Here is a 25,414-nt window from a genome sequence, read left to right as displayed (position 1 = left end):
TATCGCAGGAACGGGAGGTTTTAATATTAAATATAATTATCCCCCCCCCCTCCGAAATAATAATTATTTTTCAATCTCTCGGATATACAAATACCAATTTCCTCCTAATGTATTTATCACTCGAACAAAATAAATCTCCAAATATCATCTCGCTTCGACAAAACTGTTTCATTAATCATTTCCAATACTTCTACTCTTCGCGACGCGACGCGTCCAACGCTGTTTACATACGCGCGGTATCCAGTCGAAATCCTTTCATTGTTAATACATCATCCTTAACTCTCCCGTCGATTCGCGTTTCTCGCAATTCCACTATTTATATTCATTCCTCTCGCGACAACGTTGTCGAGGCCGCCGATAAATTTCTCCGTCGATCCCCACTACTCTCGCCTCGAGCGTACGCGCGAGCGGTGGGGAGACAGTGAAGAGGGGAGGGATTCGCAGCTTTCAGGGATCGTTCCACACGTGGACGGATCAATCTAAATTCGCATTATTGGCGAGAAGCTAGGCGCGATACACGGCTACGATCCGACACCTAATACGGGTAATTCCGGTTTATTAGGCTGAACCGCATTAGGTTTCCGGTTTATTAGCTCGGATACCAAACCTCCGCGTCCATCGTTCGTAACGAGAACGCTCGTTCTCGCGCTCATCGATTCGGCTTTCTCCACGGCTCCCCCCACTCTTTGCCCCGGTTTACCTCATTAATTCGACCGTTCCAGTTTCCAAACCTCTCCCCCATCTTCGCCCAGACCGAAGCCAGAACCTCTTTGAAACCGAGACAAATCGGATTCCGTGGCGGGACACCGGCAGTTGGCCAACTTTTGCGACCGTCGTGTATTCGTGTATAGGTTCCGGTTTCTAGTGATATTCTCCTCGTCGGACGCCTTGTGTCGCGATGTGTAACGTGTATTACCGATCGAAGGTAATGTCGGAATATACGAATATGATCGAATGTTAAAACTGTCTGGTTAAAACTGGCTCAAATAACATTTATTATTACGTTTTGATAAAGTATCGAGAAGTAATATTATTCGTAACTTCAACTGTTAAATTTTACCCATCGTCGGTGGTATATTATGATGGATATTTCGAGAATCGTTGGAAACTAGTGGTTCGATCCAGTGTTATTAAAAATCATTGAAATTAATGATTGAGGGGAACGATTGAGTTATTAATTTTAGAATGAAATGCGAGTAAAATTTTGGTTTTCAGCCAGATGAATTTTGCAACTCGAGCCAACTCGAGATTAAAAAAAAAAAAAAAAAAAAGGTCGAGGCTGTCACCGTTCGCAACGCCATCTCCTCGTGATTTCTTATTTTAATTATCCCAGGGCTCGCGTGCAGCCTCGTCAGCAAGTTTCACGGTAAACATGAAACATGGCTCGATTGGCGTGCGTTCGACCGTGGCAGAAGCCTGGCAAGTTGGCAACCGACTACCACGGAGAGTTGGTTTCGATTATAAATTGAAAAACGAGGGAATTGCCGCAGCGTCTGTACACACTCGCGTCTCTACCATCTTGACATTTGAGTAAATTCGCTCGATAGGGAGGGCAATCAACGGAACGGAACGTGATGGTTCTGATTTTTCATCCAGTATTTAAACACCATTACATTTATTAATATAAATTAATAATTAAGTGGATTAAAATTTTTATCATTTATTACTATTTTTACATACGATCGATAATCGATACAAGTAAAATGTAGTATCTGATAATAAAAAGACGTTGATTGCCATTGAATTACACGTAATTATACAGCGATGTATATGAAAGACACTTTGAAATTTTCGTAATTCTTGCTTGCATTCTCATTCAAATTCCCTTTTCGTTCCTGTTTCCAAAGTTTTCACAAAAATAATTCGTTGAATTAAAAAATAGATTGCAACATCTTTCCTTCGTGGATACATAATAATTTTGTCGAGGCGAGGCGACTTTGAATTTTCCGAGATAGAACGATTCGAAGCCTTTGATCGCGGAAACGGAGACGTTCTTTCTTCTAGCGGAACAGCGGAACGATTTAGGCCCTCGAGCGTTCCCCAAATTCCACGAGGAATTGCTCGCCTCCCCTTCCGCCTCGTTTCTTCCCGGTAACTCATAACGAAATGACAGAGTGACTCGTCACCGCCGGCCCCCTCACCCCACTCGCTTCTCCTCCTGCCTTCTTATTTCCCTCTCGAGCCTTTACCGCTGCCATCTTTCTTCCTCCATCTTCTTTGCGAAGCTGCCTCCATCTCTCGATCGAGGGAAGCGTGATGCTCGTGACGCGAATCTCGGTGAACGATTGTTCGTCTGGCAATTCGAAACACGACGCTCTTGTTGTTGTTCGCGCGTTTAAAACTCGTTTAAATTTTTATCATATATTCGATAGACGATTTTTATACGGTTAAAATTATTCGTGCGAGTAAGTGATATCGTGTATATTTGTGTAAATTTTTGTTTACAAAGGAAGAAAGAAGCAACAATTCTTGTATTCTGTTATAGTTAATTTCTTAATTTATTCTTGAACCAATACGAAGAATATTAAAAAATCATATTACGAATAAAGAAGATTTCTAATATAACCTAACCTAACAAATTTATATTTGTTATCAATCACAGTATAATATTTTTAATTTTTAACATTCTTTGCTTTGGTTATTGCTATTTATGATAATAAATATATCGTAGACACATAGATTCCAATAAGATTATTAACCTAACCTAAAATTGGGCATCTCATACGTGTGATTTTTAATATTTTCAACGTTAGATCTATCCAGAAATGGTTGAATCAAATAACCTAATAAAAAGACTAAATAACATTTTGCATGTAATTCGTACAATACTAAGATATTAATAATAACAATACGATTTGAATTCAACGACACGTTTTAACTCTGACACGTTTTTAAGAAATTCGAAACGTGGCCGATCGCCTCTCTTTCTCAAAAGTGCACAATTCGTCGCAATTTGTCGATCGCAAGTTTGGTCGGGCGCCTTCAAGAGAAATATCGCCGGATTTCTCTGCCCCGAACGAAACTGCTGACAAGGTGAAGAATTTCGATGGCTTACCAGCTACCAGTGGACTTGGCGCAGATCCGTTTTGCGAGCCAGACGAAAGGTGGGGGAAGCGCTCGAGCGACACGAGCAAACGGAATCGTATTTTTCTCCCATAGAATTAGAATACATCGATGAGAAATTATTCAAGTGATTACAGTATATTTCGAAAGTATATTGATACTTTGTTTTTGCAATTTTAATATAATGTGTACAATGATTCTATTCCTCGTCAGTTAGTGACTGTACAAATTTTCATACTATTTATGTATACCGTTATTTTTCAATGCATCGTTTTTCTTATTGTATATACTCTACATTTCCAAATTTTCAGAACTTAATTAAAGTATAATAAAATTATAATAAATAAAAATGATGTGCATCATATAAGCATTCAAATATTCTAGTACACCATATAAAATTAATTTGAGGTGCTTTATTTTTTCAGGTAACTGAATTTACTAAACTAGAATATTAATTGTTGTCATAAAATAATTCTAAAAATCATTATAAATAATTTAATTTCGAATGTAAATACAGAAATATTTCTATTTCCATTTCACCTCATCCAACACAGAACTTAAATTGCCTATAACTCAATAAATAAACTCTAACCGACATTTTTGTATTGATCTCCAGAAATTATCTAATCGTCGAATAAAAAAAAAAAAAAAAAAGAGCATCAAAAATAAAAGTAAAGTGCAAAAAATATCGGGAAAAATGGAAAACAGGTAAACGAGTGAAGCATCAAATTACTTCTAAACTCGTTATTATTCGAATCGATTATTGCATAGAAAAATGAAAATTCCCCCGTGATATTTTAAACCGGGTTGTGATATTTGAGACGACGTGTTGAACCACTCTAGTCGAAAAACAACTCATCGTCGGTTATTGTTTATAGGGGAGGAGGCCTAAAAATACCGAGGAGTCGAGAAAATACGGTTCAACGATGGAAGAAAGAGAGAGAGAGAGAGAGAGAGAGAGAGAGAGAGCGCGATTGAGTAAATTTCGTGGCGTTTAACGGCTGCTTGGAAAACAGAATGGCGCAAAGATTTGCGTAAAGCTCTATGGAGACGTCGGTTGAATAGAGGCTGGCAACGTCGTGGAATCACTAGAAACTTTTATCTTTCACTCGTATACTTCGAATTGTTATTGTTTATTTTGGATAAATTGTTGATATCGCGTTCAACAAAATAGAAGAGAAAAAATCTTCCGTTTCTTATTCGATTTGGAAGGAAAATAAACAATAAATTTTAAAAAATGATACGATACGAACTTTTGATTTCGAGTCGATTTTTGGTATATAAATATCTCTCGGCGTTCGTTAAAGTAATATTTATTGTAATATGGCACGTGAAGGTATTTGTTCGCATCAGGGAAGAAAAAGTAGATAAGATTCACTGATAAAATAATAGGTAAAAATATTCAAACTATAGAATAATACACATTGATGAAATGATATTAGAATATTTAAAGAACCAAGCAAATCTCTAATCAACCTTTCTTTAACTATTTATAAAATTTCGATAAAAATCAGTTAATTGGATGTAAGAAATTTGTGAATAATAATTTGATTCTTCGCTCGATATCACACTTTCTATTTTTCACTTCTTCTTATTTTTTTCCAATTGTTTTTCGCCCTTTAATTTTCCCTCCTTACTATCCAGTCGCCTCACACAGCCATTGTTGTTCAAAACCCCGCACGCATCTCTCTCTCTCTCTCTCTCTCTTGCTGTTTCCAAATAGCACCTCATTTTTCGCTCCACTTAAAACTCGCGTACGTGCGTCGCCTGCGTTTCAGATTGTTCCCTCGGTCGCGTACAAACGCGAAAATTGCGAGAGACGTAGGGACACCGGCATGGAAGTCGAAGGTAAACGCCACCACTGTTCCCGAATCGCGTAGACGTAGGAATTCGCGAGTCGAATACCGATGAGAATGCGCGAATTTTCGAAAAGAACCCCGTCCGCCATTACGGTTCCTTCGTGGCAGGATAGGATTAAGAGCACGAAGATTGCAACCCAAGATACCTGGATTATCTTGTAAATTGTAATATAAATCAAATCGAAGGTAATCAATTTTATTTAAACATATTTATTTTAATTTCGCGTACTCGATCAAAAACATTAAAAAAACGAAAGAAAGCTTTTGCTCGATTTGCGAGTAAAATTCGCCATTATTATTGTGATTAGTAAAAATGGTTTTTTGTAATGCGTTTTTATTGCGTCTCTTCGTAACTCTTCGTATAACTTTTCTTTTTTATCGCTACTTATTTTAATATTTTAATATTCGCGGGAAAAAATTCTAGTAATAAATAAAAATTACTTCGATAATGTATTTTAACAAGAAAATCTGAAAATTCTTACTCACTAACGACGAAATTAACAAAAATACGTATCTACTTCCCTCAAAGGAAGGATCACGTATTTGATCCTTGGAATATTACGACAGCAAGGATTTATAGCCGGAGAATCTCTACAGCGCTTGCGTTCACAACACAATCAAGTACAAGAGGCAGTAAAGTTTGGAACAAGGACATTAAGCGGGAGACGAAGATCGCGATGGCGCCCAGGCGGGCGAGATAGTCGAAGCCAAAGTGGCCCCTTTGTGGCGAGATCGGGAACAAGATGGTTCGAACATTTCTCCGCCGGTCAACAGGAGGCGTGCTGGTCGTTTTGGACGCATACTCGTCGCTGTGGCGCTTTCTCTTATGCTATTTCGGTCTGCCAAAAATAATACGATCTGTCGCGTTGTCAGGCGCCGAAACTCGTTTCGAATTCTCAGACACGAACTTCTTCCCTTTTCCGCCATTTATTTTTCTTTTCTTTTCTTACATGTCAACCGTTGAAAATTCTGGTGGCGTATATCTGGGCATACGGTAATTGCCTTCGTAAATGGCGATAGTTTAGGGCTCACAGATTTTGCCAAGTGTGGAAACGATTAAGTTTTAGTGACTTCTCTTAGCACTTTGATCGCTTTTGTTCCGACAGTGATAAGGAAAGGAGATATACCGAGTGAGAACAATGAACGAAAAAGGAAATGAGGTGTTTGATCTTATTTTCATCGTTTCACGAAAAATTACAGGAATTATATTTACGTGTTACGTGAGATCGCTTCTTTTGATTCAATTATAGAATCACAAAACTTGTCATGTATGGAGATATTACTGAATTTGAAATTACATTATTCGAGATGACAAAGTTATTCATTCGATATAAAAAAATTTAATCGTGCATCGCAAATGATCGTTCGATGAAGTTGCTCGTGAATCTCTAACCTCTTCTTAGTATTATTCAAATCGACTTTGTTTATACTTGGTACACAAAGAGGGAGGGGAATTTAGCTGAGTGAGAAGTTTACCAGGAGATTGGCCTAATCGGTTGAGTTATGAAGATTGCCGCTTTTCCCCTAATAATCTAAATGGTAGCCGCCTACGACCGGATGATTTCCTCTAATTTTTTTCAAGTAAGATTTATTGCAAAGAGGGGGCGAAAGGAAGAAGATATAATCCAAACAGGAAACGATACAGGATACGTCGAAAATTGTAATAACGATTCCTCGTTGCAAAAGATAAAAAACATTAAATCTAAAATTTAAATTTCAAATTTATTTTTGAGGACGAGGCTATTTCTTCAGTGTCTAGATCATCAAAATACTTTCCGAATGTATATTTTCTAACTTAATATTTCTTAAGTAAATTTAACATTTTTCCAAATACTTAAATTAATTGTAAAAAATATTTTGCTAAATTCCTGCACGATATTACATGTCACTTTCTACATACACTTTAGACACACTAATAATTCAGAGACTAGTGGTTAAACGTAATAGAAGCTATGAGGTTGATACGAGTCATGGCATAGTTTACAAATACGAGCTCAGCCACTGAGCAGCACTCGAGAAGAAACACATTCGACAGGCTCCGGTTACCTCTCAAGTACACGTACGCTCGACTGTGTCGAATTTGAAACGATGCGATTGAAAACGCCATCTACGAAATAATGTTATTTCGTGCGCTAATAGAAACCTCCATTAACCGAACTAATGGGATAAAGAGAAACACAATCTTTCCTATCTTACCAAAATTTCCAATAGAGGCCAGCTCGAATCGTTGATATTTTTCGAATAATCAAACAATTTCAGTTACTTCCTTCCTTTCGTTTCGCAATTATCAAACACGTCCTAGATGTATATTCAACGACCGCACAAACGATTCAGTTTATGTATCGAGGAAGCACCGATAGATAGAGAGAGAGAGAGAGAGAATTGAAACATTCACGGGCCGCGCGAGAATCACGAGGCGATCTCGGCCGTTATCCGGCAGAAGGGATGAGGGGGATGGTTATCTGGAAATTCGAATACGACCGGTGAATATTTCAATCGAATACCGAATATCCTTCGCCTCGATTTACCGTGCGATCCGTGTACGCGCCTCCTGAAGGAATTTTAAAAATTCAGACGACGTGCCGCCCCGTTCGGGGCACCAAGACGGGGGCAAAAAAGGAGGGGAGGGGGAGGAGAGGAGGTGGCTCGTCCCTTTTCAAGCTGCCCTCTCGACCGGGTCTCGAGTATCGATTCGACGAGGGCGCCGGCGGGAACGAGCGCTTTAATTAGGCTGTTACGTGATCAACGATGAAGAACATGCGAAAGATGCCCGCGAATTCAAGTTTCGTTGTCGAAAGTGGCAGCCACTTGCCACCCGAACGATCTCTCTCTCTCTCTCTATCCACTGTCTCGTATGGTTCGAGCACTTTCTATTCTGGGACGTGATAAATATCGATAATTGTCGATAATGAAGGAATCCTGTTTCTTCTCATTCAAAATTACTATTAGATATTTTTTATCAATTGTTCAATGTATTTTTGTCGTTTATATCGTATCGTCGAGTAACGATTATTAATAATTCAACTATTTAAAATATATTTTGAACACGTAAGTATAAAAGATTTTATATTCTTATTTATATCGTCACTATATCTATAAATATATCCATTGCACGTAAGAAATTAAAAACGTCAAGCCAATTGCGAGCAATTTAATTTTCATACATATGTGGCAATGTAAAGAAAGAATTCACAATTTCTAAAAAAACAATTCTTTTATTGTTCTTATTCCAAAGATAAACGAACTCTTTTCACTCGATCCTGTTTATCGGTATCTAGAAACGATATTTAACGGCACACGGCTCGTCAGAGAGCGCACTAATTCAAACGAAGAAAGCGTCTCTAATTGATGCATGGATCGAACGTGAGAATTCGCGGGAAAGATCGCGTTCTTAGCTTCATTGTTCCTGTTTTTCACGTTGGCCCAGACATGGATTCGAAGGGGGGATGCCGGCTACTAGAAAGACGTACGACATGGGTCGACGAGAACTATACGGGCGTCCGCGCCTCTTCGAGTCACTATTATTAGTCCTAATAGACCGTATGTCACAGGAAAGATCTACCTTGCTATCCTCTTGTTCGCGGTGCCGGCTGAAACGACCGTTTTAAGGAGAGCTACGAGAGAAATAAGCGAGCTTCTCGCCTCTAATAAATGGGGCACCCTCTGTGAAATACCGATGAAACCGGTCCTTCTTAAAGTCTCAAAGAATTTATTGTAGTTTTCGAAATTTAATCTCGAATCAGAAATTGCCAAGTTTTTACAATGTATAGTCTAATCTAAAGAATTTCGACTAATTATAAGTGTTAAAAATTGCATGATATTACGAGACAATTATACGTATATTGTTGTATGTTTGAATTCAAGTTTGAATAAATTAACTTATTTAATATTTTTTAATTTGAATGCTAAAACAACTTAATCTAAATGAGACTTTACAGCATCATCATCTTTTTTGATAAAAACACGAGTAATAAAATGTATTATTATTTAAATAGTAGAATAATATAAACGAGCTTTCCTGAGTTGTTTAAATTTTTTTGAATTTAAATGAGTAACTTTATTGTTTATTGTATTAGTAGGATAAGAAAATAATTATTTAGATAATAGAAAAAAAATTGGATAATTTTATTTTAAATGAAAAAGAAAAATACAAAGATTTCATTGTATTTTGTATTTTTCAAAGAATTCATTTTCTAAATCGAATTGAAAGATAAGTTCACGAGAGGTAAACGATCTAAGCGATCCATTTTAAAGCGATCCAGATAGGACGGGACGAGGAATATATTTCGTTAAAGTTCCATGTCGCGTTAACGTCGATCGAGGTTTCTCAACGTATTCCTAACTCCATTAAAACGTCTCGGTGTTCTTTGAAAGTGCTTTGCATAAAGTAGAAGTCGTCCCCTTCGTAATGATGATCGGCATTACGGCCGCGCTCCCGCGCCAAGGATTTCGTCAAGTTATATTTGATTTAATTAGGGGATATGGGGTTATAAATCGTCGAAACGAGAAACGTCGCCGCTTAATAAGTGCCTGTATTAAGTAAGTGCCACGATATTATTCACCGTCCTTTCTCAACTAACGCGAAACGCGGGACGACAATGGTCGAGGAACCGTTCGTGAAACAAATTTCACAGAGAAATGAAAATTTGAACGTTGCACGTTCCTGCGATTTACGATCGAGTGATTAAACGCAATCGTATGCATCTTGGAAATAGTTGAAACGAGACTATATTTATAGCATTTTCAACGTTTCTAAATTTAAAGCTACTTATATTTCAGAAAAAAAAGTCATGTAATTATAAATCAATTTGATTTTATACGTTAGAATAGGAAGATAATTATATAAATAATTTGTATTGGAGTTGTAATTATATAAATAAAAATATAAATTAATATAGAAAAATTAATATAGTTATATAATTATCTTATTGATCTATTAAATTAAACATGATTTAACATGGCGGCCAAGATGGCGATTCAGCAAGAATATGAAAAGTATTTGTAACAAAATATCGTTAATATATTTGATCATACCTGTGCTATCATTTTGTTGCACGCATTTTGACTTGTTTGTTTTTCTAGGTGTTAAAAACAATTTATTCGGACAGCCACTAGTTTGAATTCAAGAAACTTGATCAATCTTGACAATAAATTCACAATCTCTATTCACAAAAATCTTCAATAACAAAATTTCACAAAACAATAACATCAATGCTTATAAAAATGTATTTTATATCTTGTTAAGACATGGATTAAATAAATAATATATTTATTTATTCTGAATGCTTATTTATTGCACTTAACACTAATTAAATTATATTCGACAAATATACAATAATGACGCGCACTTTTCGATCGTCTGCCATGACACTCGATTGCTTTCTCATCTATATCTCACTCGTCATACGTTCTTAAAATTCATGCACGGTCTCATTCATTATACTCACATTGCTTCAAATCCAATCAAAATTTAGATAAATAACTCTTCGCGACCAATCTTAGCAAAGAAAAAATTTCCCCAAATAAAATTATTCTCAAATCGTGCAAATCCACCATTTAAATTATTCCATCTTGTATCATTACCCTTGTACGAACAGAAGCAATTTCTCACGTCTTCGGATTAGTCTGAGAGAAGACCACACCCAACCAGCTCGAATCATCTCGGGCAAAACACAATTATTAATCCGAAAGCGGCGAATCTCGCATCCGGCACGTTTCTCCCTCCCTCCGGCCCTCTTCCAAAGCGATTCGTCATCGAACCTCTCCTTGGACTGGCGATAATTTCGTACAGTAGAGGTTGGGTATCGGTAGAACGTCGCAGATCCGACATTATCGTTGCATGATTTAGGTGGCTCCGTTTTCACCGTTCGCTTTCGTGGAAATTTAATGGTGGTGGGCGGACTACGGTGGTTTAATGGAGAGAGGGTGAGAGTGGATAAGTTACACGTGGCTAGTATTCCACGCACGCGACCGCGGAAATAGATACGCGTGAAAATGTGCACGAATGTTCGCGGAATCGGCAGGAATGATAAATGTACTGAGACTAATGGCGATCAGACTTGGGTATGTTTGAACTGATATTATTTGAAGTGTTATTCGAAATAATAATGTACAATTATATGTACAATTATTAAGAAAAGAATTAATCATTTGCTAATTTTTTTCATATCTCTTGTTTTTAGTTAACCTTTACGTAAGTATATTTGAAAAAGAAGTTTATTGCTTATCGAAGAGAATGAAAAATGTAAAGGAAGTTTGTTTCTTGATTTTTGTCGGTAAGTCTGTATGTAATAAAGATAAAATATACGAATAAATAATATAAATTTATGAATAAATATATAATAAATATATAATATTTAGAAGAAAAGATGGTAATTTAAACTAATTTTTTGCACAATTATAATTCACGTGATAGTTTATCTTCCAGTCAATAGATAAAGCGTATAATATGTTGTTAGATGGTTTTGTTATCTCATATAAATCTAATATGTATTATGTAAATAATAAATTTAACAGCTTATAAGTAATAAATTATATAAAATAATAATTATTTGAAATAATCAGATGAAATAATTATTTCTGTTTGAAAATAATGTCAACCAGTAAATGTTTGCTGGTTCTAGAAAATAATATTACCAGAATCAATTTAGTAATTCAATTTTTTTTGTTTATACAATACAAAAACAATTATATAATGAATTTAAACAATATTTTATATATAAATTTGTACAATATATAACATCTGATTTAATTTTGATAATTTCTTTTGTCAGATTTAAAGCAAAAACATAACAATGATATGATATTTATTTAATAGATATCAAAAGTTAATTTTTTAACAAAAAATCGAATTAAATTGAATTATATTACGTTTTTTTCCTTTTTTTTTGTATCAAGGTAAAAAAAGTTTGTTACAGAGGTTATTTTAAGATAGCTATTCATTTACTTTAGTGCATCCTCTTAAGGTTAATAAACGTTCCTCTTTCTTTCGACGTGAAAGAGGCGCGAGTTCCAAAGCTGTCTAAATATAACTTTACTGCCGACCAACACGAAGCTTTAATCCAGCGAGTGATTTTTCTTTTAAAGCGTCACAGAGACTGTTTCTTTTGCCTGATTTTACTGCCTTTTAACCGGCATGCTTCTAATATCCTAACTTCGCATACGGCCTTGCCTCATTACTCGTCTGCACTCTAATAGTTAAAAGTTGGACCTACTTTAGAAAAGACACATCCTTTACCCTAATTCATGAATCAACATTTTTAAGATATCATCCTTTTTTATTGCATTTTTTGATATAAGAAAAACAAAATATAATAGATTTAAGTTCAAAAATATGATATTGGTCTATCTAATCTTTATTTAATAGCAAAAATTTTCTTTCTTTCTTCAATTTCAGTTTATACGATAAAATTCTATTTTTAGAATACAAATTCGATGATAAATATACCGAATTATGATTCAACAGGATTCATACATATTAACTTTTTCAAAAAGAAATTTTTAAAAAGCGGTTTAACCCAATTTCCAGACGACTTATGCCGACAGACGTTCAATATGTAAATGAAAAGACGACTGAGGGATGGAGGCGTGTCTCATAACGACAGATTCTTCTTCCACCCTTAAACGCCTAACCGCGATGGCAACGTGGCCGGTACACGGGATTACACGGTGTAAAGAGGGTGGAGGCTTGGAAACCCTCGTGAAAGCTCGACGGGTGATAAATAATCAGATTAATGAAAAATATTTTCTCGTCGCGTTCCACGTTTCGATCCGCACCTGATCCCCTCGGGGATCGTGTTTACGCACCCTGCGACGTTGAAAGCTTTGTCCTTTTAGCGACACGATTATCTCGACCCGTTACTTAAAATTTTGTTTCATCGGGGGATAGATTATGTTTAGAAGAGGGAAATTGGGAAAATATGAGAAGACTATCTAATTATCGCATTGGATCGTTATATTTTTTCTTACTCTTTTTTCTCATCTTTTCTATGTCGAAAGATTTAATAATATATAGATTGTGAATCCTTATGTAAATATATGTTATAATTATGAAAATTAATTCGATATGAATAAATTTGAAAAGCAATATGATAGAATGTTACATAGTAAATTTAAGCAGTGTTTCAAATATGTCTGCTTCTGCTCACAGATTAATTTTTTCAATTAAATACATAACACACCTGTGTATAATAAATACATTTTTTTTTTATTATTTATTTATAACGGACAAATTCAAAAGAAACACGTTTCGACTCGATAAAAAGCGCAATCTGATAATAAGATTGCAGTTTTCGACGATAGAATAAAATGAAAACACAGGTTGCTGAATGGAAATCGATTGGTTTTCGAACGGATGACCGAAATTCGTGAAAGCTGATCGCATCGGGTGACCGCCACGCGCCACTCGAAAGTAATTCATTGACACTGATTGTCCCTTTTGTCGGAAAAGTTAGGTTAGGTAGCACGCGATCACATGACTCTCGATTTCGAATTCTTCCATCTCTCTGCTGTTTTTGACTTGACTCGATAGTTTTTCGACATCTCTTTATCATTCTTATTTCTTATTTTTTGTATAATTGAAACCAGATCTCGAATATTTTAGTGAAACGTGTTTTATTATTATCGATTAAAAATTTTGATCGTCTCGAAAATTTAAAATCAAAAATCTAGCTTAGAGAAATGTTTTGCTTTCATATCATTTCTTGTAAATAGACAAATAAAAAATGTTGATCAAGGATTATATAAATTTTGATATTTCATTATTTTCTACTAGTTTCTAAATAAAGTGATACATTTCCATCGGTCTTATCACTAATAAAAAATAAATATTTTTCACGAAGTATTAATACGTGATTTAGCTAAAAACGCATTTCTAAAAAATAAAAATTTCGTAAATCTTTCCAAGGTTATACGTTCCAATCATTTTTTCATATAATTCGTATTTTTCGAGATAATTATCCAAATTATTATCTTATTCGTTTAATTTTTTTTATTAATTACAGTTAATTTTCCAAAAAAAAAAAAAAAGATGTTCAACTCTTTTACAATTGATGAAAACAAGCTCGATTCGCAATCGAGCGCGCCATAACAACAAATTGATTTCTCTATTAAGCAACGTTTATCAACCGTTGTTTATTTATGAAACGCGCACTTCATGATCTGATCCACGATCACTGAAACCCTGATACTTAATGACGTGTAACGGCTAATTCGGTCAACGAGTTTTCAACGCTTTCGAAACGAGCGATTAAATCTTTTCGGCCATTGGACGCTACATCGTTCAGAAGCGAAAATTCATCCCCGCCGAGCAGTAATGGAATTACGATCCCGATTATCGAAATTATTTTGACGCTGACATTTCCACCTGTCCCCTCCTCGATCGAAAAAAAAAAAAGTGTATGTAAATCGTTTTCAAAAAAAAAAAAAAAAAAAAAAAAAGAAAAAAATGTAAAAATCCCCCAACCGGATGGAAACCGTAATGGTCACGATATTACAAATAACTGCGCTTCGAATCCTATGAAAGCGTAACGAAGAACGTAACGAACGCTGTCGTTTCGAAAAAAAAAAAAAAATAAATAAATAAATAAAAAACACATCGATGTCAATGAAAAACAAAATCATCGCCATTGCTTTTCCGCCTGGTTGAAAACGTTATGCGATTCACTCTACGCTCCCATTTGGAATAGCAGTATGGCTCGCGTGTCGAAGATAATTCTCGTAAATCGTAGTCGAAAATTGTTCCTCTTCGAAATCATTGCTACGTTTCGTTTCGAGGCCTCGTGTTTGGAATCGTATTGCTCGTACCAGCAGCTGATTTTATGGAATCAGACGAGTTGGAATTATCACGATATATATTAATAGGTGATTATTTTATCATTTTTGTTATGTTTTGAAATTCGTTTAAAATCAATTTTTACGCAATAATTTTCTTAAATCTCGTAAAATATTCAATCCACCTTTGTGCAAATACAATAGTAAGAATCATTATATGTTGCATTAATATAAATAATATTTTATAAAACGAATATTCCGGGACACTGGGTTCGAATTGCAAAATTAAATTATTTCCCGAACGAGCAATTTCGAAAATAGCTTCTTTCAGCCATTCGTCTTCTCCCAGACAGAAATCCAACGAATTACTCGTCGATAACGAGCGTAAAATCTGTCTCTGGTAACGCAACCAAAATACTTCGTCCCCGTTTGAAAAAGAAGAAATCTTTCCGATATTCACGATTCTCCTTCCTTATTTCATTACCAATATCTCGTTACAAATGTTATTTTGACTAAAATTACACCATCTATTCAATCAAAGGATAAGGACGAATAGGGCACTCTCACAACGATTATTACCAAAGAAAAATAATTTTCCATGTATTCGATGTATTCGAAGAAACGTTTAATTCTGTTCGCGGCGAGTGTAGAATGCCAGAATAGAAGATCGGAAACAAATGGTCGCGCATACTTAGCGAGCGCTTGACTGTGACAAACTATCCCGCATACACGCGAGCAAGGAGTGGGGAGGAAAACCTCGAAACTCGCGCGGGCGCGAGCGAAAGAGAGAGAGGGAAAGAGAGTGGCGTGATGTTGTTCGTAAATTGTGCTCCGCGGAATGCCGAGTCGTCGTCGTCGTCGTCGTCGTCGGGCTTCTTCGCCGTGGTTTAAACCCTTGCGGATTGCCAGGATAGGATGAGAAAGGAAAGGGAAACGACGCCAAAGGCGAATTTTATTGCTTCGATTTTTCTGCTTTTCAGAAGAAGTATTTAGATATGGTTAATGATGAGAATTTTTGAAATTTTTAATTTTTATCTCTTATTTTTTTCTTGATTATTTTGGATTACAAATAATCTCTTTGTTGCAATTATTGCATATTATCGGTTCATTGACAATAGCCAGGGACACGTAGATCGAAGCGAAACTCTTTCTAGGGGAAAAAAACCAAGTGGAATATTTATTTCCGGATTAGTTAGGGGAAAAGCAACCGGCGGAAGGATAGGGAAACGTTTGCTTTCGTCGGCCTCGATAGATGGGCCTTAAATATGGAGGATTTGCCGGTGGATAGCGGTGACCAAATTATTTATAGCGTCATAGCGGGAATAAAGCGATTTATATCGGTCCGTTATGAAAAAAAAGAGAGGGGGAGGGGGGAGAGGAAGGGGGAGGCGCCGCTTTTACTCCGAAACTCCATTAATAACGATTCCACGGGCCATCGTAAATGATCACGCTTATTATTTATACACGGTTGCGGGCGGAGGATGGATCTGTTCATTTTTAACGGTTTGATGAGATTACGCGATTGAAAAATCAATCGAAGGGAGGTGGGGCCGAAATGAAATTTATTGAAATCAATTAAACACGATGAACGACGGGGCATTTAAAAAAAAAGGGGGGGGGGGGAGAAAGAGAGTTTCGAATCGTTTCGTAGAAAAATAATGTTACAATATCATTACTAAAATTTGGAATACGAAATAGATGATAAAGAGTGCCAACATTTACTGGTCTATATATAATACCTCGTGCAAATGAGAAGTTAATAATTTTTCTTCTTTAATTCGAAAATTGAATTCCTCCATCGAGGAATGACGAATGAAAAGAGAACTCGTATCGAATTTCTTCTTATCTTATCTTGCGAATAAAAACTTATCTTATCTCGCCTCGTGCGTTCTTCTTGGAACGATTGGCGGCGCTGTGGTCGCTCTCGTGTATTCGCGCGACTACAAACTTTTATTAGGAAAATTTATTCCGTCCGTCGTTATCTTTCATTCGCAACGCATCCAGCCGCGCGCGTTGGTAAAGCAAATGGAAAGCAGACGCGCCGGGTAAAAGCGGAATCCTCGAAATGCACTAGCTTTTAAGGAATTAAATCTGCTCGGCTCAACCGGGTCCACCATCCAGTCGCGTTATTGTTTTTCTACGTATGAAATATTAATTCCGCCCGTCCCCCCGCGTCCCTACGTCCGTTCGATATTTCGCCCGCGCTTCCGCAATCGGCCATTCCGTTCCGCGACTGACTTTTCGCCCAGTTGCGAACTTTGCGTTGGCGAATATATTTGCCAGTAAACCCGTCGAGAGTAATTCTGAATAGTGGACGGTGCATTAGGAACGACTGTCCGACAGCAACGTTTGATATAGCGTTTATTAGCGGAAAATAACTCTTAGTGATTGAGAGCGCGTTCGTTGGACGATCACGTTCGACGTCCAATAATATTTTTATGGTAAAGTGTCGTCAAAAATGTGTAAATAATAAATCGTCCAATTTTGCACTCGCAAAGTAATAATATCGAATTAAATCTCGACGATTACGATTAGAATTCGAGATTCTTTTTTTCGTGTTTTGCTACGATTTTAAAATAAAGGAAAATCAATTTTGAACATGGAATACAATAACAAGTGAAAAATACGTATATCTAAAGTGATCGACTTGAAATTTAACTCAATCTATATCATCACCTCGACATGTTCGTACGTCTTAAATCATTCTCCAATAACCTAATACCACGGATGAAAGGCGGCCAAGTGAAAACTGATATCGCCTAATAAATAACTTCGAAAGTGATCGATCCTTTCCTCATTACTCGTACACTTATCTCGTTAGCCGGCACAGTTCGATCCTTGCAACCGTGGCAAATTGGCCCAGTTCTGTCCGGGGATTTGCTTAACGGTCCTTTTCCCGCGGTGGGAAAGTTTCGCCGCAAATTTTCTCGTCTCCTTTTTTTTTTTCTCTCGAGTTTTCCAACAACCAAACAACACGGCGAGGGGGAACCAAAAAAAAAAAAAAAAAGAAAGAGCATCGCGGCTGGTCATTATGATGTCGCCAAGAGACAAGGAAGGGGGTGCGAGGCGAGGTCACTTTGAAACTTTGTCCAGAGACGGGTAAACAATTTATCAGGCTGGAACTAAAACATAAAGGGAAAATTCTGCGGCCTTGGTCTCGGGCCCTTATCGCTCCCTCCACGTGGCCCGGGACGAGTTCAGTTCGACGACGAGTTTTATCTGCGCGAGCGAGTCGCAAAAGGGGGGAGGAGGAGTTGGAAAACGAAACGAAAGACGAGGACTTGTGAGAGATGGCTGGAGAAGAGACCTGTCCTTTTTTATTTATTCATTTACGAAGGGATGGAGGGAGTGGATCAACAAAGGAAATAACACTCGAAAGCAGTGTGAGAAATGAAATTTTCTCGCTTTTTCAAAATTATATAAGGAGTGGATGATCGATCGTAGGCCCTTTTTGAAAAATTCTAATCCAGGTTTGAATATAATCGCCGAGATCATTTGGAAATTAATTCCAAAAAATTTTCCAATTATCTATTGTTCAGTTAATAAACAATTTCGAAAGCCTGTAAACGCCCCGATCTCAGAGACACCCGTGGGCCATCTTTTGTCGATGTAAAAACCGTTTAAACGGGGAAAGAACGTGAAAGGCGACACAATGAAACGAGGCGAGGCTGCAATTACCACGCTCGTTTACGTCGGTGCGCGCTTTAATAAAGCGGGGTATAATCGCGGGCAGGGAAGAGTGAGAAATGAAAAAGAGAAAGAGCGGGCGCGTCGTGGCCACAGAGGAGAGAAAGAGGGAGAGAGGGAGAGAGTGGCCTCGTTCGAAAAGGATTCCGTAATTAAGCGGAGTAGGACGGTTGTCACAACGCTTCGTCCACCGTTTGTCCGCGCGCTTTGATCTCGACACGTGACTCGCGAGACGACGCATTCTCCCGCGTGATTCCTTTTCACGCTTATTGTCCGGCCACGGTTGGCAAAACACGCCCGCTTGACTGGCAAATTGTCGAGAAAATAACTCGACACTGCCGCCGCTAGTTGGCGCGTCGAACGCCTCGTGCTTTTATTCGATTAACCGTGAATATCAAGGGCTCGAAAATAAACGCTTCGAGCGAGGTAATTTTATTGGATCGAATATTGTGGTGTAACTGCAAAAGATTTTGGAAGATTCGCCGTTATTGGACGAGGAAACGAAAGTGATGCTATTTTAATTCTAGCCACGAGTTAATTATTTTCTACTTGCAAAAGATTCTAGACGCGGTTTCACAACGGTTGTCCAATGAATATTGATCAAGTTAGGTTGACAGAAATATACGTTCAATAAATATTTCGTAATTGCATCGTAAAGAGAGAGTTATCGTTTAACAAAGCTAATGGCAACAATACGATAAACATTCGATTTTATAATTCTTAATGGGGACCGTTGTTTAAAAAATAGTTTGAATCTCTTGCCTGCTCGTGGAAATCCGCCATAATAAACGTTTGACCGAGCCTTTCCAATTCAGACATCAAAAAGTTCCAAATGTCCCGATATGATCGCTGGGGACAAGTATCACACGCGACAACTTTCCAATAAATGCACCGATTGTCTACACTGGCGACGCTTTATCGCCACCAGAACTCGATAAAAAGTTTACTCGCCGCGTGAACGCCGAAACGAAATCTAGCAACTCGTGATTCGATCGTTTCGATCTATATTCCGATGTATCTTCGAGCTCGGATCAGACTGGTTGCATTCAAACGGATTCAAATTTTGTTATCCGGTTTCGTCCTATAATAATTAACTTTGTACTTTTCGATTCGATAGTTTACGTAAAAAAAAAAAGAAAATTTACACTACTGCAACAGATTGGAAGTAAAAATAAAATTAATTAGTTACCTATGTTTGACAATTGCAAATATCTTTTGCACTTGTTAAAATTATATTTTAACAATCTAAATGATCACGTTTCGTGGAAAAGGCATAACGTGAAGTTTACATCTCAGCTTTGTTTACCACGCGTTGACCGGTCGACTTTTCTGTTTCTTTCGTCGAGCGTTCGAGAATTCTCCCCACTCTCGAGTCGAAACAGTTCGTCCACGAGCCTTTTCACGAGCTATTGAATTTAAACGGCGGTGTTGATTAGCCGTCGAGAAGCTGCGTTTCAAAAGGGATCGAGTTTTACGACTCGAATTCGCTGTGCTGTTTCGTTCGTGTGTCGTTCGACGCTTTTAAAGTGATACAGAATTTGTTGAATTTGATCTTTTCGATAAGAGATATAGGAAGATACGAGAGTTCGTTTTGCCTTTTTGTAGTTATGATATGTTGTAAATTGCGCGTGATTAATCAAAAGTTTCGATAGATAATACGGTGGAAGAAAATTTGAAAGCGCATTGTTCGTCGAACGAGTAAATACGATTTTTGATCGCAACACAATTGTAAAGTATCGCGATTGGTTTTAAAATAAATCTCATTAATTTGAAAAAAAATTCGAATTATTTTACGCCATACGATCGGTTGTGAATATATTTTGAAACGAAAGACAGTCAATCGGGCAAGAAAAATTCGATAAAAGCAAATAAACGTACTTTTATAGAGGGAATAATCGAATAACGATATATAAAATTTGTCTTTGAAGTTTAAATTATTCCGCAGTCAGACGCGTATTAATCGAAAGCTGAAATGTTTATCCATTTGGATAAATTGATAACGACACAAGTGTTCGATTAGTCATTCTCCCTTACAGTATTCCAATTCAATTAGAGAATTTAATTTTTTTTTTCCAAAACTAAAAAAAAAAAAAAGGAAAAAAAAATGATTCAAAAAGAGTAAATAATTTTGCAACGTGAATTTTATTTATCATCGTGTTCCACTTTGAACAATCGCCGGTCTCTCGTTGCGTAATTTAACAGTCATCAACCGCTCAAAAATGCCGTAACGAGCAACCACCCATGAAACCACCGTTGAATGGGAATTTATTTTCCAGCACCGTCCGATAGATTTATACAAAAATAATAATAAAAAAAAAAAAAAAAAAAGGAAAGAAAGAAAAAACAAAATAGAAAAACTTTTTCACTCGCCTACTATTAGCCCCAAATTTTTTATTTCGATTCTTGGATTTCGTTTCGCCAGATTCTTGACCATTAATTTCGCGTATGCGCAAAAAAGACACGTTTGGCATTAAATTCCAGTACTGTTCCATAAATGCTCTCCTTTTTCATTTTGAACCATCGAATACATCTGGTTAAATCAATATTACATTTCAATAATTTCCACTATTTCACAGATGCTGATTTTGGATCCTTATTTTTAGATACTTATTCAACGTTCACGTTCATACATTTTAGAAAATGATAGAACGTACATACATATCAATCGTCAAGAAATTTGCTTACGATTATTGCAATGACTCGATCACGTAAAATACTTTTCGAGACGAACGATTCCAAATATATTCCAACAAGGAATTCGTCGCTGTCTGCGAGCTACGTGTCTAATATAGAACCGACAATAAGTACCACAAGAATAAGTACCACGTTGAGCGAATCGTTGTTTCGAGTGGGATGACTCGTCAGCTGATTTTCAATTACAACAAATATTTTTCGTAATAATCACTTATGTATCTCGGTTCACGAAATCTTGCTTCCACCGGGATAAAACCAAAGAGAGAAAGAAACAGTTATCAACAAACACGAAAGAAGTGGAATTCGTCGTGCTGTTTGTTTCAGCTGATCCGTTTCCCTCGCCATGATTGTTTTAAAACTGCCCCGCAGTTACATTCAATCAAGTAGAATAAGATGGCCAATATAACGCAGAAACTCTCTTCTTGGAAGAACTCGAGGAAACGAGTAATACGAGTATCGGAGTCGATCAACCGTTAAGCTTCGAGCCGAGAGCTTGAAAAAGAAAAGGGGGAAAAAATTTGAAGCGAACGGTCGAAAACCAACCTTCAAGCCTTAATTCTTAATTCTCGCGATTCCTCCTCCTCGATGTAGATTTTTTTCGTTGGATTCAAGGTGTAGGTCAAACAGGTTGGCAAAGTCTAAAGGGTTATACCAGTCGTTTCTCTGCTCTTGAAAATGAAATCTCGTGACGAATGAACGAAATATATGTTAAAAAAAATCTGCTAACTATTGCACAAATATAATCTTGAGATTTCCTTCTGCTATACACCTCTCGTTATCTTAAACAAGTTCCTTTACGTGACTCTCAATTCGAACGGCGACAATTATTTATGTTTGATTTTTTTAAAATATCGCTTCACGAATAGATTCCTAAGCTCTGTATTCTTGTAAAGCGTAGAATAATATGCTATCGAATGGTTTTTATTGTTTTTTTATTGTCTGAAATTAGACCGTGATCATAGATCGAACTACACACAGCGAGGACTAGTTTGATTTTTTTCGTAGTTAAACAACGAAATTATTCGTTAAGAAAGAGAGAAGGAAAATAGTGATAAAAATAGAAACGTAGAATAAGAATAGCAGACAATGAATGTGAGAGCACGTTGTTGGGATTGTAAGCTTCGTAACGATACTTTATTTTATTCGTGACAAATTGAGGATGCATCTTGGTGATTACATTATTATTAAGATATCACACGAATATCACAACAATGTAGGCAAATTTTCATTCTTCATATGCAAAGATACGTAAATTAGTAAGATATAAAAGTTTTATACGTTTTAATTTATGCGTGAAATCATTTTAAGTTAGCTAAGAAATTCATGCGAATGAATTCGGTGAAAATCGAGCGAAAAAGGCCTCGAGTATTAACGTGTATATTTCGTTCATCAAATACGGTAAATGCGAGCGTTCTAATGCTTTCGTTACCGACTGTAGATGTTGCGTGCACCGGTCGATTCTCCCCCCTCTACCCCACTATTCCCAAGGAAAAGGGGGGAGAGCCTTGGTCGTCGTTCGCGCTAAGGAGGATAGATGCTCGAGAGAGAAAAGCTAAAACGCAATATAAAAGTTCTCATCGCGGAGTTTAGATTCGCTTTTAGATTGTAGTTTAAGTAGTTGTCTCGAGGAACGTGCTCTCTGATAAGGATATTCGATACTGTTATGGGATACGAAGTGGAAGGGAGTAATTTTCTAAAAATGTGTGGCATCTTTCTCCACGTTGTTTTGCGAGACCCCGCAATCCTCGAAGGAGAGATCCCGTCCTCCATGATTGACCCGTACTACTAGTTGTCCGATCGTGACGCTTTTGTTCCACTTGTTTCTCAAACTCGCTTCACATACAATTTGTCGTCCCGATAAATAATTATTCGAATTTATCCGAGTTTTAACTTCTTTTCAACTTCTTCAATTTTATCCTCTCCCCCCCCCCCCCCCTCCTTTCTCCTTTCGTCATCGACGAACGTGTCGTTAAAGGATGGTAAAACAGGTCGTGCGAGTGGTACAGATCAATAATAATTAAACTGCCGCGCCATTAGCGGATTAAACGGATTAAAAGTTCGGCCTGAGAGAGATGGAACGGGCAAGAATATGACAATTGTAACGAGAGAAATAATGGGGACAGTGTTGAAAGGGATCAAGAATGAAGGGAGGAGAAATTCCCACCAGTAAATAGTTTTCCAAGGATGTTCCTCCCGCTTTTCCTCTCCCTCTCCCACTTCGCTGCGTCTAACAACTATTTGCTTTCCAGGTGACCTTAATCTAGGAAATGGTCACTAAGAGGTGTCCTCCACGCGAGGGTAAGCAAAGCGAGACACGGACAAACGACCTGAGAGACCGTTTGGTTTCGCGCAGAGGAGGAGGAGAAGGAGAAGAAGAAGAAGAAGAAGAAGAGAGAAGAGGAGAGGAACGACGCGGAAACGATGAGTCAGGCGCGCGTGCGCTTCGTCAGAGGGGGGAGGAGAGGAGGGGGGTACGAAGCTTTTCCGAAATAGGGTCGTGTAAATTCAGAAGCAGGCCCCGGTAATTCCGAGAAACGGCGCCAGTTTGCATTAAGCCAACCGTTGTCTCGCGGATCGGTTATGAAACGGTTATGCGCCGCCGGATTCCCTTACGCACAGCCGGCTGCGGATTAAAATCTAGTTTGCCTCGACAAACACGACCTTTCGAATATTTTTCCAATGTTTCTTCTCTAGATAGATAGATGGATAATTATAAAATTACTCGATCGACTCGATCGAATAATTGATAATAATGGAATGGGTTTCAAATATACACGATTCCTAATAGATCGGTTTACGAACGGTAGTTTAATCGTTGCAAACATCTTATTTGATGAACGAATCCTCGTTAAACGCTAAAAATAAAGGGGAAAACGGCAAACAAATTTATTTATTGGAACGAGTTTGAAAAGTCAATTTTTTCCCGCGTTTTTTCGAAACTTCGTTGGCCAAAGTTTTATTATTATTGTTATCATCGCGAAAAGAGATAACGGATGGTTGGCTAGGGTCAACGCAACAGGGACTCGTAATCTGTCGTTATTCTCGAAAGTTGGCCCGTACTCCTTCCCCCCCCCGGCTTACATAATTTAAAAAAAAAAAAAAAACAAGAGTAAATGGGATCGTCATCCAACAGGTTCTCGATCTTCGTTCCCGACGAAGAAAATGGCGTCCGAGAGAAACTCGGTCAACGACTTAACCGGATTTAAGGGCCGGGAAAACTTTGGGAAAATTGGTGAGGGGGGAGGGGAGGGGAGGACGTCGCCCTGCGACTCGTTGGCCCTCCTCGTTGTCGTCGTTGGCAGGTGCCCCGCTTTCGGGGCAAAACATCCTCGAAGGGAGTTCTCTTACCTCCTTGTCGGGAGCTGAAGGCACCGGTGCTTCCAGCGATGATTAGAAGCAGCAGCGGGCTTAATAAAGCTCTCGAGGAAGGCAGCATCTTTCCTGTGCTCCCCCTCCCGGGCGCCTGCGCGACACAGGGTCCTTTAACCGGCTTCCCTCATCACAGCCTCCCTGAAAAAAAGAGGGGGGAAAAAAAGATGAGAAATGTTGTCGTCGAGTGACTCGTTAAGCGGATCTAAGATGTATCTGGAAATGAAACGTGGTATAAACGATTTGGAAATATAGTTGGATAAAAGTATTCTCTATCTTTTTCTTTCTCTCTCTTTTTTTTTTTTAAGTCGTCTGTTTAAAAGTTATATTTATTTTTTTTTTATTATTTTCAAATTTTTTGTAAATTTCTGTTACTTGGAACGTATATTTCAACATGTATTATTCGCTATATATGTATATATACTTTCTCGAGGACCAAAGGTTGACCCTTTGTTCGTCGATTGCAATTATCCAGGCTTGAAAGTGATTACCCGTGTAATTCTTTTTCACGTGGCCCGCCTCTTTTTCTTCGCTTTCCGCGCGCCATGATCCGCCAGGTTAATGAGCCTAGGAACATTTAATCCGGCGTTCATTAAGGCGTCAAAATTTGTTACCTCGGCCAAGCAGAAGGATCGTGGCAATCGTCGCCGATAAACGAACGCGACCGTTGTATCCCTAGTTTCTCCATGGAAATGTCGAAAGAGAGAGAGAGAGAAAAGTATTCTCTTTCCGCTCGATCGATAAAGTCGTTTCGCCTATACGAACATGTGGAGGAACTCGTGAAGTTAACCTAACATGTTATGAAGTTTCTTGCCTCTGCTAACTGAAATACCGACCTCGAAGGGGATTGAATGTTTTGCTGCGTTTCCTTTGATGGAACACAGTGTTTCTCAACCAGTTTAGGCTTAAATATATTTCAAACGTAATCGAGGTTTTACGATACAAATGTATAGCGTAAATGGTGGGATTCA

The 25,414-nt window shown here is 37.6% G+C and overlaps 1 protein-coding gene and 2 long non-coding RNA genes across 9 annotated transcripts in view; 2 read left to right on the top strand and 1 right to left on the bottom strand.

Moving 5' to 3' along the window:
* Positions 1 to 25,414, bottom strand: part of LOC100870258 (uncharacterized) — a 304,187-nt gene that overhangs the window by 136,035 nt on the left and 142,738 nt on the right. For 5 of the 6 annotated variants that reach the window (XM_086916167.1, XM_086916166.1, XM_086916168.1 and 2 more), the window contains one exon: positions 24,423 to 24,584. In XM_086916167.1, coding sequence (XP_086772293.1) covers positions 24,423 to 24,510 — 88 coding nt within the window. In that variant the 5' untranslated portion in view covers positions 24,511 to 24,584. Of the gene's footprint in view, positions 1 to 9,956; positions 10,997 to 24,422; positions 24,585 to 25,414 lie in introns of those variants that run through there. The other variant, XM_086916170.1, reaches the window with a different exon arrangement.
* Positions 762 to 4,628, top strand: LOC147656275 (uncharacterized). 2 transcript variants are annotated; one of them, XR_015294786.1, is made up of 4 exons: positions 762 to 925; positions 1,334 to 2,405; positions 2,897 to 3,104; positions 3,942 to 4,628. It is a non-coding gene; the product is annotated as an uncharacterized LOC147656275 (long non-coding RNA). The 2 variants fall into 2 exon arrangements; XR_015294785.1 differs by having other exon boundaries at positions 785 to 2,405.
* LOC147656274 (uncharacterized) lies at positions 9,558 to 10,198 on the top strand. Its single transcript, XR_015294789.1, has 2 exons — positions 9,558 to 9,917; positions 10,005 to 10,198. It is a non-coding gene; the product is annotated as an uncharacterized LOC147656274 (long non-coding RNA).

This window comes from Apis florea, unplaced genomic scaffold (genome assembly GCF_048593485.1).
Source record: "Apis florea isolate Af1SG1 unplaced genomic scaffold, ASM4859348v1 contig_37_pilon, whole genome shotgun sequence".
NCBI lineage: Eukaryota > Metazoa > Arthropoda > Insecta > Hymenoptera > Apidae > Apis > Apis florea.
This window is presented reverse-complemented; position numbering and strand designations above follow the sequence as displayed.